Source organism: Cyclopterus lumpus, chromosome 8 (genome assembly GCF_009769545.1).
Source record: "Cyclopterus lumpus isolate fCycLum1 chromosome 8, fCycLum1.pri, whole genome shotgun sequence".
Taxonomy (NCBI): domain Eukaryota; kingdom Metazoa; phylum Chordata; class Actinopteri; order Perciformes; family Cyclopteridae; genus Cyclopterus; species Cyclopterus lumpus.
Window position 1 is genome coordinate 8,735,668 of NC_046973.1, and position 19,503 is coordinate 8,755,170.

Here is a 19,503-nt window from a genome sequence, read left to right on the forward strand (position 1 = left end):
GCTCATTGGGTAACAGTCAGTTTGAGTGAAAGTGACCGTCATGAAGTGAGTGTAGCAGTGTCCTGGACATGAGTGAACCATACCATCCTGACCTTAAATTCAGTCCAGCAACTTCAGCACAAGAAGTTACGGTTTCAGGCAAAGTGGTATAGTCAGTATCTGTGGCTGCATTATAGCCCTTATTGAAAAAGGTACTTTGTGTGTCAAAGCATACACCAACAAAAAGACCACATGACCCAGCCTTCTGCTTAAATGGTTTTGGTAATTTAAACAATGCCATTGAAAGCTTTAATCGCCATCAAGGGTTAAAGCACACCATCATGCTGTAACAACAAATGCATTGGAGAAAACGCCAGTGCAATGGCTAAAACACAGCAGGAGGCAAGGCACTGTCTAATTAAAAAGTATGATAGATTTATTTAAAATGTTCTAATTTCTTTTGTCCTTTTTCAACTGGTAAAAGTTGTTTATGTATATTTTGGATATATAATATACTGTTACACTATATTGGCATTTTAGCAGAACTTTTCTTATTAATATTTATTTGGTGCAGAATAGTGTTTTGTATTTAAACTAAGGTTTTATTACTGTAATTATGTTTAAATCAGTTCCAAGTTACACAAATGTTAATATATTTTAATAAAGTTTGCCTGTTCAACACAATATCAAACTATGTTTTCTTTTAGGAGGGCGGGAGGGTCGAGGGGAAGCTGGCAGTGTCCCTACCAATGCTGAGACCAAACCTACGCCCTTGCTTCATATACAAAGGTGGAAAGTCATTGTTCCTGCTTCAACCTCCCTACACTGAGAAAGCCCTAATGCGTTTCATAATGAAAGATACATAAACAAGACTCCACCGGAATCATTTGTCCCACTTCAAGTCCACATTTTAGGGTCATAATGCATCATCATAATGACCTGACAAGGCCTGTCACATTTACAGTAACAGATAAAGATGGAGGTTTACATGTTTCCTTCTGAGAAAAGAAATTATTATGAAATGAAGAAAGACAAGGTGTGTGTGGATATTATTACATTACATATAATTTAGCTGACACTTTTATCCCAAGCGACTTACAATAAGTGCATTCAACTGTGAGTACAAACTCAGAAAAACAAGAATCAAGAAAGCCAAACTACAAAAATACCATAAGTAAGTGCCACTGAAGTGCTAATCGGTTTTTATTCAAGGTATAGTCGGAAAATATGTGTTTTTATATCTCTTCTTCCTCTGAGCCGTAGAGCTCCATTAAAACACTATAGTGACCTTCACTGTCACTGGGCGATGTTCCCTCGTCAACACACAAACTGACGTTTATTCTCTCACTCTCACAGCTTATAATATTCCTAATAAATGCACTATTTGTGTACATATCAGCTACAGCTCTTTTTTTGTATTTGTGAACAAGTTGGTAAATATACATGTATATGTTGCTTTTATAGCTTGCAGATAGATAACACTGGGATTAATCATAACTCATGTTTATTAAACAGCACAAAAGTCTTGATAGCTCCACATGTACACAAGTCATACGCAAAGTTCCACCCTCCTTCCTTTAACATGATCAAAGTCATTATTTAAATGAAATGGTAAGCCAGATTATAGAAACCACATATTAAACCATTTACACTGAACAATCTACAGTATTAAGACACAAAGATGTTAGTCGCTCTGTAGAGTCAAAACCAAAAGTAGTATAAAAGAAACCCTATGCAATCTAGCTATTTACATGTGTCTTCTAAAAACTCTCCTTTACACTAGGGGCACCTCAATGAATAACCTACATCAATCATTTGGCAAACAGAAAATCTTTCAAAATGGGCCGCGGGATTCTTCCCACGAAACAAATGTATTCTGCATTATGAGGAACGTATCAGTATACATTTGGAACTGATCAAAAACAGCCTGAATGGGTTCAGGTGGAAGAACAGAAGGCTGGAGTCTAACTCGTGTCCCAGATGGTGACGGTGATGTGCTTCTTCTAATGACGATATACATTTGCTGTAATATTTGCCTACTTCTGCAAGTACTTCCTCATACCACGAGGGACAGATAATAGCCCCAAAATAATACCCACATCCTTCTTACGCAACAGAGTTGTTGTAAGATTGGTCTTATCTAAAAGGAAATGAACGCAGCATAACACCAAAAACGCACTCTACAAAAATGCTGACAGAAGCCTGGAGCTATGATTTCACACATCCGTTTCTAGATTAAACAGATTAAAGCGGACCTCTTCTATCAGAACTCAAGACAGAAGAATTCAGCAGTTCCACCTCCTCCGATACACAACATTTCTGGTTGAGTATGCACAACCATGCCATGTTTATCTTGCATATGTTGAACATTGTCATTTGCATCTGCATACTTATGTCGGGGGTGAGAGACGATGTAGTAGAGGTCTTCACAGGGCCAAGACCCAAACCTAACATGCATAAAGTCATTTTCAAAAAGACACCCACAGTTATGGACTAAATGATAATTAGGCCTGATCCAGAAAGAACATGCAAAAAAAGAGCATAAGATACTTGCCACTGTTTATGTAATTCACATTTAGATGTTAGACCAGCTGACAGAACTGATCCCCGTCTGACCTGATTAGACTGACTTTTTGGACCCAGTAGAGTTTCAATGATGAACGTCTGAGGCAGATAGCAACATTTAAGGAATTGAAAAGTAAAAAATGTGATTAGAAGACCATCTTTTGTCCAAAATGCATATTTTGTTGTATAACATTCATTTAAATGTGTTTATTGAAGCGTTGCGTTTGATATCCGGACAGTGGGTACAGAATACAAACTAACTTGATGCTCTCTGGAGACACAATTTGAAAATAAGCTCAAACATATAATTCTTAAGTATCCATTAGCACATATACAATGACCGCCGTGATTATAGGTCAGGTTCCAGACTGTTCACAGATTGGGGCTTAAATATGACTTTCAGTTAAAATGGAACTCAAAAAGTGGATATCTAGTTTCTGAGTCATATGAAAAAATAAAGAAAACCAGTGTAAATGAGTACTCCTCCAAATACAAGAACAAAGGGTTTCGAATGTGAACATCTTAAGCCTAGATTAGAATGATCAATTACTGCATTTTAAGGCCTCAACAAATCGGTTGCTCCGTCTTTAACCTATTCAAGAAGAATCAATAACACCAAAGCAAAAGCATAAATTATCTTCTAAAATAAAGAAACAAGCCATGGCCACACTGCACTAAGAATACCTAGAAAGAAACATAAATAAATACTAGAATTGAAGGGGGGCGCGGGGCGTGGTGTACAATATTAAGGCAATGCAGTGGCATGTTCTTGGTGTTTTCTCTCATGAAATTATGGACATTTTAAAAGAAAAACAAAGATCACACTTAATTAAATATACTTGTATATTTGCACATGAACAACAACAAAAATCTGCTCTTCAGTGGCTCTGGACCCCTCCTCCTCGCCCTGCATCACTTGGACCATATTTCAGTTGTCAGAAAGCAGGACCTCATCTGGAGCCCTCTTACAGCATTTATTCCCCAGTACAGGCAGTGCAATGCTCACAGTTGTCTCTAACAAAACAACAACAACCCCATGACGTGTGGGCAGCTAACATGGCTTGCACTGTGGCAAAATAAAAACTGGAATTTAAAATAAAATATAAAAAACTCATTACATGACAAAGGAGAAATAAGAAGGGATTAAAGCCTGCGTGGTCCAGAGAGGATAGGTCTAGTGAATGTAGGCCCTGTAGACTGCAGACATATCGTTGTCTGACTGGTCCAGTGCCTTGGCCCTCTTGTAAACCTGCAACGTCAAAGAAAACAAAGTTATGCTTCCTCTTGTTATTTGAAATGGTAAACAGACTAACACTAACACACACACACACACACGGACAAGCGGAGGCGGAAATCGAACTGTCGATCCTCTGATTGAAGGACGCCTCTGCTCTACCCCTGATTTATTTTATTGTGAGCAATGATTCAGCATTACTGCAGGTGCATGAAAGACATGTTCAATGAGGTAAACAAGGCATTACCTAAACATTGTTCATTACACCCCATCATACTGTTAAAAGCTTTATAAAAAGGACCAATGGGTGCAGTTTCCCCTAGCTAGGCTGATATTGTATCATCATGAAGAATTATATATTCTCATAACTACCAGTTAAAACTTGGCAGAATACATGTATTCTTTAATCTACAAAAGACTGTGGTGAAAAGAGGATATCTTAGCATTGGAATCCTAGCAAGGTAAACCATATAGGATTTCATAAAGGATTTGAAGAAAGAAAAGAAAATAATAAGTTAACATTGCTTTGTTTCATTCACAAACAATACAATTAGAAAGACTGAATTGGAATTATTCTGAAGTGTGTGTATAATATCCATCTATCTTCTCCATAGTTAGATCGTCCTATTGCCACCCTGTGAGATGGCCAATACCCTAGGAGATCGCTTATTATGTTATAAGTATGAATTGTATTATTTAATGGCCTCTAGCCAGTCAGATGGTTTGCTGAGTCCTTAGCCCTGCACAACAGGGCGAAAGGGAGCCGATTGATAAGAAAGACAGCCTGGTGCTGTATCAAGACAACAGGACCAGAAGAATAGAAGACAACATTAAGCTGTTTTCCATTTCAGTCCACACATGTTTGATTCTACTGAAGAATGATCAGCAGGCAAGTCAGTCTAGTGTTCCGTTAGTGGTGGTTTGGGCCATTAAGCTAATACAGACTGAAGCCATGTTAACTCATGGATCCATTGGATTTCTATGGCAGCATGTGGAATGTACCCCATTCATTAGAACCCAATAACCTAATAAGTACCAAAGAGCCAGGCCATATTTGTCACAGCTCACAGTAAAAATAAATAAAGATGACATTTTATTGTTGGAAAAACTCGTCAGTACAAAGAAACAATCCCGAATGTTACCTCATTGGCCGCTGCAGCCATTGGGGTTGGGTGGTTGGCCATGTCACCCATGGAGATGGCTAGCCTCAGGTCCTTCTGAATATGTTTCAAATAGTAGTCTGGCTTAAAGTTGCCCTGTAAAATATCTGGACGAAACCGGAAGAAAGGTTTTTATTCACCTTCAAACATAGAGGACTGAGATTATAGTAAATTATAAATTGACCGACTCAAAACTTTAACATGTAACATTGAGAGTAATGACAAACAAACCGGAGAACAAGGTTCAGTTAAGTCAAGTTAAATCTTCAAACAACTTTGTGTGAACTTACTTTGGCATTTCTGGTCAACAAAGGTGCTTGCCATCTGGCCCTGGCACAGGATGTCCAGGAAGGTCTGCTGTGATTGGCCGGTGGCCTGGGCCAGGGTTAGCCCCTCTGCAATGGTTGCCATGAAGCTACCCTGCACCATGTTGAGGATCAGCATCATCCTCGCTGCATTGCCTGCTTCCCCTGAAAACGCATACATTTAGAGACCCACATAAGCAACAGGCTCCAAACTGACAGTCATCCGCAGGTCCATGCCTAGTTGGAATTGGCATTTTTCTCAGACTGGGTTGCCCCAGAGTAGAAAACTTGCAGTTAAAGTTCAACTAATATATGACGCCATCTGGCAGCTCCAGTATCCCGAAACAGAAACCAGAGGGGACTGCCAAGACACTGGAGATTGTCACCTAAGCCCATTTACAGTTTTACTATCAACCCCCATTGCCTGAAACAGAATCATTTTTAAAATCACAGATTGGTTTTCTTGCAGAGTTAGATAAGCCACTATGTATAGCTTAGCTTAGCACAAAGTCTGGAAACCAGTGGAACCAGCTAGCCTGGCTCTGTCGACTGGAACAAAATCCACCCACCATCACCTTTAAGCGTTAACATCTCATTTGTTTAATCTAGGGTTGTCACGATACCAAAATTACAACTTCGATACGATACCTGCCATAAATATCACGATACCTGATACCACAAATACAATACTGGTATATTTATCTATAATAGTAATAAATAAAACATCTGTATGGTTCCCTTTTTACCAGCTTGTTCCTGCCCAGCTTTTTCAACACTTAACAAATGGCATTAATATTAGCCTACAGCAAGATATTAATGAACACTACATGGTGACATCATAGCATTGATTATACACGGCTATGTAGGCCTTTTGTCCGTATCTGACCAGATGACTACATAGTTCCTTTCCTAAGTATGAGCAATTGTAAAGTTCATATTTTATCTTAATTCATGGAATCATTATTTTTCCTTCACAAAAAAAAGAAAAAAGAAAAGAGATCCACCCTCAGGCTCCACCAGCATGTAGCCATTTTGCATCAATTGTGTTTCATTTAGTACACGTGTGTGAATTGTGACCACATAATCACATAGGCTGGTCGTTAAACTAGGCTAAGGCTACAGTGTTAGGCTGTATGTGGGTGAGCTTAAGGTGTGCATCATGTTTATAATCACATGTGCTTACCTGTCGTTCTTTGAACTCTTTAAAAAGTTTGGGGTGTCTGTCTGAAAGGTGCTTTGCCATGTTTGACGTGTTGCTTCCTAGTCTAAGTGGCTTTGAAACACTGTCCGCAATGTAGCCAAAGTACTTACAGATTTTACTTCTGGCATCTTTTCTTTTTTTTTTTTTACAAGAAACCGATGACAGTCGGCAAAAGCTCTGGCACATGATACCATGTTGTCTCCCCTGCCTGTTCATGTGTAAGCGCTGCGCAGCCCCGCCCCCTGGCAGTCAATGCGCTGGGCACCATGAAAGGAGCGGAGCAGTGAGTGCACTCTGATCGCTCACTATTTTTAATTAAGTATTGATACTAAAAATATGCAAAACCGTATAGTTTTGAACGTACTGGTACGGCGGTACCTTTTTAGTATCGGTACACCGTGCAACACTAGTTTATTCCCTACAAAAAACAAAGTGTCAAAATGATAATTCGCCATTTTACAGAAGTGTGCCGAGCTATCTCTTGGCAGAGACCAGCAACTACGTGGAGGCTCGCCTGGTTGCCTGGCAACAGCACAGAGCCAAGAAATAGCTACGTTCAAGTTCATCTATGATTAAACTATTTTTAAAAAAATAGTGTATCCAACAGTGCACAGTGACCTGAGCTGCATCAGTACACCCTACATACCAAGGAAGAAGGAGGTCTTGCCCATGGCCTGGAAGCAGCTGCTGCAATCCTCGTAGACGGTCCTGTCGCCGGCTGACAGGATGACCAGCATCCCATCGTTGGAGAGCTGCTGGCTACCTGCCACCGGGGACTCCAGGAAACGGCCACCCCGCGATGTGATCACCTGACATTCAAACATGGAATAAAAATGTTATATAGCAATATTTATGCTATCCCAATAATGGTAGCTGCTACTACTGTATATATTTCAGATGGAACAATAATTTAATATAGCAATATTTAAGCTATCCCATAATGGTAGCTGTATGGTAACTGTATATATTCCAGATGGAGACATGCCACAATCACTTTTAAAGCTTAGGATAGTTTCTGATGGCAAGAAGCTTTACAATCGTGCACATTTCAATAGCGCATGATTCTTTACGGTGTACTTAATATTAGGTATGACTTAAACTGTGGCTGTTCTGGTGTGTTGTGTTACTGTTTACCTGTGAGAGTTCGATGATGGTCTCGGGGTCCACAGTGGACATCTCTACATAGCACTTGCCTGGCCTGATTCCCTGCAGCACTCCACTGGGCCCGAACACCAACTAGAGGGCCACAAACACAAGTTGATTTTTTTTTATCCATGAGCTAGTGACTCACCTCCACAGGAAACCATTAACTGTAGCTGGTACTCACATCCCTGGCAGCCTTTGGGCCAGAGACACAGGAGAAAGTGATATCACACGTGGAAGCCACCTCAGCAGGAGTCCGGCCTAACCTGGCCCCTTCCTGGATGAACAGGTCGCACTGGAACACAGCAGGAAGGAGACATTCCTTCAGTTAATGTAATATTGATTGGCGCCACATTTATTGCAGAATTGATCAATACCTCATTTTTATTTTATTGTGAATCTGGTTATTTAAAAAAAAATTATATATATATATATATATATATATATATATATATATATATATATATATATATATATATATATATATATATAGTTTGGAAGTGTTTGAGGGGTAAAAAGAGGTGGCTCAAGGACTGGTAGAACCTGAAGAACCAGATTCACAATAAAATATTTTATGATTAAGACTTTACCATATTGTTATTTGCTTAACAATATGTTTTATTTTATTTATTTCCATTATGCATTCTTGAAATATTTGATCACCAGTCAAACGGACCTTTTCTGCTGTGCGGTTCCACACTGTGACAACGTGACCCATTTTCAACAGGTTGGAAACTATACCGCTACCCATCAGCCCCAGACCCAGGAACCCTATCCTGAAGAGCAAAGTCCAAAAAGAACAAACATGAGCACGCCAACAATGAAATGAAACCGTAGCCGTCTGTGTGATCTGAGCTGAACTCTATTATTAAGGTTAGTCCTTAAATTAATAATGGTCACCCTCAGTGTTGTGCTTGTGATTGTTATTCATGTACATTTTAATATTGGTGTTGCGAGGATGTGTCAATACCTTTTATCTGTGGGTGTGATGCTACCACTGATGGCCGTGCTGTCTGCTGCTTGGATAGATGTTGACCCTGAGTCCTGCAGTCAAAGGCAACACTTTCATACTGCAGGGAACATGAAGCCCTAACTAGCTTTGCTTTGTGTTATCTATGAAACTAAATCTATCTCCAGATATGGTGTTATTGAAAACACTCCATTTCCAAGTCAAACTGTACAAGATCAAAGGAACATTAAAGCAAACACAAAAATTGGAACACGTTGACTGGTTAGTTTAAATATTGACCTCTTCAACGATTTTCAGCCGCTTGCTAATGGGTTCCATTGATGATGCTGGCTGTGAGGAAACAGACAGAGAGTTAAACAATATACTCATTAACTGGGTCTTAAGTCAAACAGACTAGGCACTTACTAAACCATATAGTAAATATGGGATAAAAGAAGAACATTTCAAGCAGAGCAATAACATTGGTTAAAATCAATGCCACTATTGCATTTAGTGTTTGATTGATTGGTGCATCACTAAGCCAAACACTGTAATGTAATGAGATTAGCATTTCAGAAGAACTGGTCTCAATCAAACCCTCTCACAGGCTTACCAAGGCCTTTTTAGTTGAACTGAGAGGAGGGGGGAGGGGGACACGCACACACAAAACTACAGTCTCAGACTGACTATTAGAAGAGATCGGACATGACAAGCTAACGGTTAATGTGAAACCCAACCTCTGATAGGGTGTAGATGTCAGCATACTGAGCGTGCGTCCCCTTACCTTCTCAGACTGGCTGAGGAGGAAGTGATGGAAATGTGGGTCGTCCTTCACAGGCTGTAATAGAAAAAGAGTTCATTGAGACAGCATTCTCTTGGCATATCTAGTGACCTGACAGAAACCATTGAGTCTACACCGTACCATGCTGACACATTGGGGGCCCCATCGTAGTCGTTATACTAGACATTTGGGAGGGATTACATCCATGGCATAAAAATCAGATTTTGCCCTGAAGTGTTAATGATTAAAGACTAAATCAAATTCAGAATGAATTTTACAATTCTCTCTTAAAAGTCTACAACGCAAAACCAGAGAGAACCCTGTCCGTGTTCAGCTGCTGCACAGATCATTCAGGTTAAAAAGCACATTAGCCACACTGTCTGGCTTTAAGAGTACTCACACCAATGCAGAGCAAGAAGACTTTTACACAATTACAGGTGATTTCCCTGCATTTGGTACTTCACAGTTCCACACTGATCACATGCCATTATTCCCCAGCTAGCAAGTGAAAAGGAAGTAGGTAGAAGGAAGGTGATCATATGAAAAGATAGCAGGCCAATCGCAAAGTACAAACATTCTTTTATCTGGAACAGAAGGTGTCAGTATGGAGTCCTCTGATACTAGAAGACTTTTGATTTCAAAAAGCTAGCTTCAGGTACAGTTAGGGCTGCAACAACGAATCGATAAAATCGTTTAAAAAAAATCGATTATTAAAATAGTTGGCAACAAATTGCATTATCGATTCGTTGTGTCGCACGATTATTACGCCACCCAATAAGACGCGGAGATGTTTGAGTATATAATTAAAAAAAAGCCGGTAGAGCAAAGACCATCGGAGAGACCCGTAACGTTGTGCGGGAACTAATGGTTATTTCCCCCGTGGTGGACGGCGGAAATAATAACTGTTTTTACGGAGACAAGCCACACACACACACCCCTTCCTGCCCGCCTGCATGCTGCTGCTCCAGCAGCGCTGGAAGCGGAAGTTATCGAGACAGAGTCTGTGAAATTCCCCGAGCTGTGTGAGCCTACGGGTGATGTTATGAACCCAAACACCAGGGCGATAGATGTTTCAACGTTTATGGGATGTCCACAACAAGTATAAAGCAGAACTAGTGGTTATTTATTCCGTGGTGAACGGCGGGAATAACTGTTTTTACGGAGACAAGCCACGTCCCCCTTTTCCTGCAGTTTATAGACAAGTGAGTCTTATTTATGTACAATTTCTTTTTTCTTTTAAAAATTAGCAGGTGCAGCCTATAGATAGGTGCGCTCTATAGTCCGGAATTTACGGTACCTGTTACCTGTGCATTTTCTGGCACAGTTCTGTTGAATAAAGGGTTGGAAATTAATGCTTTGTTTTTTTGATCCGATTCATCGATTAATCGAACAAATAATCGACAGATTAATCGATTATTAAAATAATCGTTAGTTGCAGCCCTAGGTACAGTGCATCCAGTCAGTCACTATCCGATTCTCTCCATGTCAGTGGAAATGGGTCAATTCTCTATAATACAATGAGTTAGCTGCGCCTCTCTACTGCCTGGCTGAATGTACGGACACACTAACAACATCCAAAAGGTTACACAGCGTCCTCTCTGAAAAAAATCTATTTACTTCTGGACTCAGTATCATACAGCAACATTAGAGTTGATTCACTGAAGCCACAAACTCGTTTGTAAACATGTTTCCACTGACATAGTTCAACAGTTGACTCAAAATGTATATGTGGGTACGCTGTCTCTCTCTCAGTCTGAGTGAGAGAGTAGTCGTACAGGTTTAAGATTCAGAGTGGTCATAACTGGTCCTGAAGAGCAGGGACTCTTTACTACCAGTCAATCGTAGAAAGCAGGAAGCTGAAGAAGTCACACATTTCTGGGTCAGCACACAGAAGACAAACAGGTCAGAAAGTAAAGGTCTGCAGTTGCTGGTGCTTAAAGCCAAGGCTGAAGGTCAGGTAGAAGAACAGCAGGGCAAGGCAGGCTTGGTGGGAAGGAGTTCACCTACACTGCTCTCCCATTTGAATCCTGAGCCAGGTCCAGCTCCCAGCCTCTCAAGAGTGGACGGCTCGGGGTCAGAGTCAGTCAAGTCCTTAAGGAGGAGAGACACAAACATTCACCTTCTAAATAAAACGGTGACTCCGTAGAGGTCCGGGTCTGCAGTAGTTGATGATGATGATATATTTAAAAAATAAATAAATATATATATATATATATATATATATATATATATATATATATATATAAATAAAAGGTTTGAGATGCAGGACTGTATCGTACAATAATGTCCGGTTCAAGGGTGTTGTTAGGCCCGACGCTTAGTGGAGGGCCGGCAAACCCTTGAACCGGACATTATTGACGATAGTCCTGCCTTGAGGACCTTATTGCTTTTATAATACGATTGCCAGCGACATTATAAATAGTAAGTAAGAAGATCTAGCCTCTTAATTTTACTCTCAACGTGTACCGGATTCATGTATTTAAGTTTAAAATATACATGTTTTCCTATATGCATGATGATTCCAAAGTCAGTTAAATATTCTTCGATAATGGAGCAGTTCTATTAGGGAGACTGTGGCTAAGTGGAGAGCAGGGTTGTCTTTCAATCAGAGGATCGGTGGTTGCCTTTACAGTACATTTCATTCATCTGACGCTTTTATCCAAAGTGACTTACAATCATACACCGTAGAACAGATACGGGGAGCAATTCAGGGTTAAGTGTCTTGCTCAAGGACACATTGACTAGGGTCCTCTGATTGAAAGACGGACCTCCACTGACCCACAGTCACCCTGTCGATGTGTCCTTGAGCAAGACACCTAACCCTGAATTGCTCCCCATATCTGTTCTAATGATTGTAAGTCGCTTTGGATAAAAGTGTCAGATAAATGAAATGTAACATAATGCAACGTAAATTCAGCCCAAATGTTTCTCCTGTAGCTGTGCCTACGGTGTGTGAATGTGTATGAATGTTAGTTACTGCTGATGTGCAGGTGGAACCTTAGCCCCTCCCTTCAGTGTATAAATGAGTGTGAATGGGTGAATGATGTCGGGAGACTAGAAAAAGATCTATAAAAGTAGGGTTGTGCCCGATACTAAAATTAACCCCCCAGGTCTGTGTGGCTTTGAAACACGTGTTGCAGACGGGTCTCTGTACGTCAGTGGGCTTTCCTTAGCTGTCTGCAACGTACTTCCACATTTCACATCTCATCTTTTTTTTGAAAAAGCCGAGGACGTTCAGCAAATGCTCCAGCACTCGACGCCATGTCTCAGGCACTCGCTGTCCGTTTGTGTGAGCGCTGGGAAGCCCCGCCCCCTTGCAGTCAACGCGTGCAGACAGCATGACAGGGAGCGGAACAGTGAATGCGCTCTGATCATGGGCTATTTTAATGAAGTATCGATACTAAAAATATTAAAGATTTTAACGTTTTTAACATACGGGTACCGCGGTACCTTTACAGTATCGGTACACCGTGCAACCCTAACATTATATACAAGTACAGGTCCATTCTAGCATCACTGTTTCCAGTCCTCGTTTTGCTGTGTCGTTTGCCTTTTCTAAATGCTGCATGCATTTAGTAAGTCATTTTAACTCATAATTTACAGGACAAAGTTTGAACTTGTCAGCATCCTACCGACCTTCTCAGAAGGATCCTTCAGGGCACTAAGATCCTCATCATCCTCCTCCAGTATTTTTAGTGGCTTGTTGGGCGTCTTCTTTCCTTTTGAGTCTCCTTTGCCGTCCGAGTTCTGTTAAAAACACAGCTTATGATTTTGTGCTGCCATTTCCGCATTTAAAGACAGTTCCCAGCAGACAACTGTTTGAATGTAGGATGGTTCAAAATAAGCAGGTCACACATAGTGAACAGAGGATTACTGATTTCCCAGATGATGAGTGCACTCATTCTGGAAAGCAGATGGCCTCAGAGACCACGTGTCCACCTGAATAAACACTGATGGCGTCGCCTGGGAGTATTTCATGAGGAGGCTCGGGAGAACAAGTCTCACTTCAGTAATCCTTCATTTAATTCCATCAGTTTCATAGCTGGAAACAAGTATGTTCCACATCTGTTTGTTTTGTTTCTGCTGTGGTGACAACAGCGTTTGTACTAAATGACCAGAAAATACAAGTCAACAATTCTGATGACTATCAGTTAATTTACATATTCAATTGATAGAGATTTTTATATTTGGGATGTACAGTACCCTCCAGAATCATTGGAACCCTTAGTGAATATGAGCAAAACAGACTGCCCATTTTTTTTTTAGAGCCATTTATCATTTTTTCAAAAATCATACCTTTTCATTGAAGTGTTCTCCAAAACATGTGCCACAATTATTGGCAGCCCAAGAAAACTTCATGATTAAAAACTAACTGAAGTATAATTCCAGTAATACTTTACATTTTTGAGTGGTCAACCATGACTTCCTGTTTCACTGGGGTAAAAGTATGAGGTGACAGGCCAAATTCCTGTAGTCATATCGGCACTATGGGAAAGACCTGAGAACACATCGACGATGTGTGACAATTTGTTGAACTGCACAAATCAGATAAATAAATAAAATGAAAACCTGCCTGTGCCTGGAAGCTTAAAATGGGCCATAGTTGGACCTTACAGCAGTACAATAATCTAAAGCACACCTCAAAATCTACATAAAAATGGTTCACCAACCACAGAATAAAGGTTTTGCAATGGCCATCACAGTCCCCTGACCTAAACCCCATAGAAAATCTGTGGGATGAGCTGAAGAGGAGAATCTGAAGGATCTGGAGAGATTCTGCATGGAGGAATGGTCTCAGGTCTAGTGGCATGTGTTCACCAACCTCACCAATAGGGGAAGACTATTTAATGTTTTTCAATTATGTTACTTCAGTTAAAAGGTTAGATTTGTGTGATTTTTGTCTACTAAAGGGTGCCAACAATTCTGGAGGGCACTGCATGTCCATAATTGCCCTCCAGAATTATTGGCACCCCTTAGTAAACATGAGCAAAACGAGATGCAAAAAACAATATTTATATGGACAATATTTAGGCAACAGACCAAGTGTGTGTTTTTCCGCTTCTTTTTCTGAACTTGTCGTGTAGTATGACACGTGTTGTATGACATTCCCCATACCTGTTCTTTCCCCTTTGCTTTCTTCAGGAAGTCTTCCACTGCATCGACCGCCTGCTGGAAACGCTTGCCTTTATTTATCTTGATCATCTCTTCTTTGTGGGTATGGTAGGGCTTCAGCTGTTCTACTTTGATCCAGGCACTGGACAGGTACAAAGAAATACAGCTCTCATACATTTGAAGGAGAAGTGCATGCAAGGTGAGTCAGAATAAGAACCTCACTATTCATACGTACTGGTCTTCAGTTCCAAAGAATTTCACAAAATGGCATTTTTTGCCCCTGGGCTTTTTCAAGTCCTTGGGAGGGCTTACGACCTGAAATGTAAATAAATATAGTAATCCAACATTTGTCATGCCGATGCGTGTGTGTGTGTGTGTGTGTGTGTATGCCTCCAACCAGCTATTGTTATGTTTGCACTCCTTACCTTCCCTGGCCATGGTGGGTAACGACCAAGCTTCCCCCTGAAAGAAGAGGGATATATTTAGCCGTGACCTACGCCTGTCTTGCTAGAACTGAGACGCATTACAAAACGCTCCAACAATCTGATGATTCGGACGCTTCGTCAGGCCTAGTTTTGTGACCAGAGGGGAATAGGCTTTTGCTGTCAGGACTTCCAAACTGTGGAATGCACTTCTTGATGAGATACGATCCACTTTACACACACACACACACACACACACACACACACACACACACACACACACACACACACACACACACACACACACACACACACACACACACACACACACACACACACACACACACACACACACACACACACACACACACACACACACACACACACACACACACACACACACACACACACACACACACACACACACACACACACACACACACACACACACACACACACACACACACACACACACACACACACACACTGTATCACCTTGTTTTACCACTTTACTATTTTACTATTGCATGTCTCGTGATGTCTTTTTATAATCGGTTTTGAAAAGTACTACATAAATACATTTGTTATTTATCAATATTATTTCATGTTTTAGTCACTCCTTAGTATGTACTATTACTACTTACTGCTCGGGGTTGGTACTCGTAGAACATGCCCACAGCACCAAGCTTCAACAGTCACCAAACGGCTCAAATGATATTCTTGTGTACTTTGATTGGAGTGTCGGAAAGATTTTACAGTGTTAGATCATTCAAAGCAATAAATATGATTTAGAAACTGGGTTATGAAAAAACTGTATATAATTTTGTTTTGGCACTAAAAACCGAAAATATCCAAGATAGCCACACGTGTGTAAAATATTCCTCTCTTCCTGCTGGTTCACACTAAACTAATGAAAGAGAATTCATACAATAAAATACAGTGGAGGGCATGATGTTTCATACGGTTGAGGCTGTCAGAACTCTTAGATGGTTATCCCATAATCAGTCAGTGGCAATAGGGTTCTACTGGTCACTCTTGGTTGCAGTGATGTCCTCATAAATTGCAGAAATATTGGCAACTAAAGCAGCAACTACTGTAACTCACTAAATAGCCATATGAGATCAATGCTATATAGCAGTGTGTCAGCTGGCAATGCAGCTTTAAAAAAAAAAAAAAGAAGAGTTGAGTTGCTGGAGGAATCACCCGAATGGGTTATATGGGCTATAATATGATGTCATGCGCATTACAGGGAAGTCCAGTCCCTCTAAGGAACACCTATGTGGTCTTTTACTGAGCGGATAATAGCCCCACGAGAAGGGGCGCTACGGGGCAGTACGACCGACTACTCGGTTGTTGTTATCCCCCATCTGGGCTAAAAGAGCCAGAGACAGCCTCTACAGAGAACATGTCCATTACAAGAGACTACCGACTGTTACTGCCAGCCGAACACAGAAGACGAGTCAACGTGAAGCCAGCTGCACTCACCGTTAGCTACATAGCCGCTGAAGCTAGGACAGCTAGCCACATACCACAACATGGACCGTTTAACCATATGTCGAAGCTACACACACACAAAGCAATGGGCCCAAGAAAGACTATTTAAAAAGACTGCTCTCTATCCGGAAATAAAACAGTTTTCTCGTTTCGGTCTAAACATGTTCTGTAGCTTGTCCGCTAACCAGCAGCTAACGATGGCTGCTGGTTGAGTCAGCTTGGCTAGCGACTTGTTTGGGTTACGTTAACTAACCCAGGACGGAACCACCAACACAAACCATTACACGAATTAATAAATCACTACTTTATGAAATGCAAGATCATTGAGCAGGACCACAGGCGTTGGACAATATTTAATGGTTATCTCACCACACCAGATCCCCGATCCTCAGATGCACTGTCGCCATCTTACAACTTCAATAAAACGTCGCACTGACTGAGGAAAAGACAACGCCCCCCACTAGTCACGTGTGAGGGCGGGCCCTTCTGCTCGATGCAACATCCGCTGATAGCTTTAGGGGTACTCTGCATCATGTTGAATATATATATATATATATATATATATATATATATATATATATATATATATATATATATATATATATATATATATATATGGCTTAAGAACCTTCTAGAGACCATAATCCACAGAGACCAGTCTTACTGCGTACCGAACAGGTCCATCATGGACAACACTCTCGAGAGACTTGTTGGATCTTTGTAAACTGTATAATCTTGATGTTGGTGTTATATCATTAGATCAAGAAAAGGCTTTTGATAGGGTCGATCATGGTTCTTTTTTCCCACTTTAAGGGCATTTGGTTTTGGTGAAGTGTTTGTGTCACTGTTGGGTTTGATGTACAAGGAAGCTTCTTGTCTGGTGAAGGTGGGGGGCGCGCTGAGCTGTCCAGTTCAGGTCCAGAGAGGCATCAGACCGGGATGTCCTATCTCTGGACAGCTATATTGATTGCCATTGAGCCTCTTCTAAACAGGTTGAGATCCCGTTTGTCAGGACTCCCGTTAACTGGGTGGCATCAGCAGCCCTCGCTGGTGGTGTTTCTGCATCTTGAGACAAGATGTGCCTGATTTATGAAATGTTACTTTAAAAAAAATCCAGTCCTTGAGATTTGCTTCATGTGGGAGTTAAAGGACAAGTCTTGATCAAAGATAATGCTTAGATTCTTTACAGTGGTGTTGGATGCCAGGGCAATGCTATCAACAGAAACTCCTCTCTCTCTGCCACTCTTCTTTCATCTGTGTGGCAAAATTAGGTTTGTACACAGTCTTACAGACTCTGTGGACACTCAGGTTCCTTGTACGTAATTAGACGGAGACGTAGTTCCAGTACAATGCACACTACAATGTTCAATAATACTATTAAATACACTTTACTACAGTTTTTCTCAATGGCTTTTTAATCTCAAAACAAATGTCATATGAATGAAAATATGTTCTATTACAGTAGCTCAAAATTGATCAGAAATTACTACTGTGCTTTGCTCTTTGCAATTTCTTTTGTTCTTCCTCGTTGTACCCCTATTTTTACAGTACTGTACCCTGCATCTCACAAATGTGGCCTTTGTTTCTGTGATACTGCAATTCTTGTTCTTTGTTGATATGAACCTGCAACCAGTCAAAATCTATTGAGCGGTCAGTACTGTTACTGTAACAAATAGAAAGCACGATGTTCAAGGCCATACAATTTGTTTATTGTACATTATACAGCCTACACTGCACTGTAGGCCTACTACAGTAAAAGGGACACAAATCAAAGGAGTCAATATGTCATCGATGTGCTTCTTCTTGTCTTTGGGCTGGGTCAGGCCAGAGCACTTCGTCGACATCACAAGCAATATTTTCAACCACCTGTTTGCTCTCTAAACTGGCTTATATTGGTTGTGTCACATCATTTGATACAAGTGAAATCAATTGTGAGAGATTGTGTTTAATCAATGACATGTGTTCTCTATTTGTATTTGATTGTTGACACTTGTGTTTACCAGTAAATGACATGTGCATTAGAGTGCAGAATGTGTTTTGAGACTGAGCATGTTTTTAGAGTTTTGCTGAAGAGTCTAAGTGAGATCTGCAAATTGTGTTTTACCATGTGAAATAGTTTGGTTAGGTATTGACAGACTGCACAATAAGCTAAATGAGTTTAGGCAACTGAGAACTTTGTTCAGCCAATGGGTTTTAGCAATTGAGAAAAACGGTAATAAAAGAGCCGTTAATGAAAAGGAGTGTAGGGCGGGGCCTGACCAGTGGTGAGCGAGGTGGACCACCGCAGGTGAGGGTCCCGAAAAGAAAAGAAAGCACCCCGATCACACACACACACACACACACACACACACACACACACACACACACACACACACACACACACACACACACACACACACACACACACGGGTCCGGACCAGGGATAACCTAAAACCCACCACACGAAGGGAGACCAACATCTGGAGGCACCACTCCCACCACCTGGGTCTAGCCGCACCTACAAACACAACACAATTAACCCACGCTCTGGTTTTCCAAACAAAAGGAAAAGCAAACAAGACAAATAAGAAACCAAAAACAACGGAGAAATAAAATACAAATAACAGACAGAAATAGGGTAACCCAATATAAAACACACAGTAAAAGGGCTCGAGCTCAAATGAGGTAGTTCCGTAAACACAAGGTTGATGGTGTCACACACACAAAGCGGGACCGCCGTGCTGGTTCAGTTCCGCGTCCGGCCCTGTAGGTCAAAGCAGAAGCAGTCACGTATGTGCAACCCAACGTAGGTCCACACTGGTCGCTAAACCGTGTAGTATATAAAACACGGCGTAGGCGAAATCTGGCGTAGACAAAACAGCAGCATTCCTCCCGACCCGGCCAACAGTTTCCTATAATCAGGGATGACATCCAATCAAATAGTAATAATTAACCCCAAAATTACAGGATTTAGCACAAGGAAGTCACCTACCGATCAGACAAGAATTCCCATCTGCTCCAGAAGGAGGCAAGAACCCATATGATGACGTTACCGCCGACTATATATTAAATCAGGACGAGTTACGAACATGTTACCATGAGACTATAAAATCATGAGTTACTCTGAACTCAGCAACACTAATCTACAGGTGAATCTCCTGTGCAGGAGGAGGGGAGCC

General features: G+C 41.0%; 1 protein-coding gene across 2 annotated transcripts; it reads right to left on the reverse strand.

Annotated features, from left to right (window-relative positions):
• Nucleotides 1–2,721: 2,721 nt before the first annotated feature.
• Nucleotides 2,722–16,813, reverse strand: glyr1 (glyoxylate reductase 1 homolog (Arabidopsis)). 2 transcript variants are annotated; one of them, XM_034538776.1, is made up of 16 exons: nt 16,715–16,813; nt 14,855–14,891; nt 14,665–14,744; nt 14,433–14,571; nt 12,954–13,064; nt 11,325–11,408; nt 9,321–9,374; nt 8,837–8,887; nt 8,558–8,631; nt 8,264–8,363; nt 7,772–7,882; nt 7,579–7,680; nt 7,091–7,253; nt 5,229–5,408; nt 4,921–5,045; nt 2,722–3,793 (listed from the first exon to the last, which is right to left on the reverse strand). In XM_034538776.1, exons 1-16 carry the CDS (start codon nt 16,750–16,752, stop codon nt 3,719–3,721), a joined length of 1,524 nt encoding a protein of 507 aa, XP_034394667.1. In that variant the 5' UTR covers nt 16,753–16,813; the 3' UTR covers nt 2,722–3,718. The 2 variants fall into 2 exon arrangements, with proteins under 2 accessions (XP_034394667.1, XP_034394668.1); XM_034538777.1 differs by lacking the exon at nt 11,325–11,408.
• Nucleotides 16,814–19,503: the final 2,690 nt, after the last annotated feature.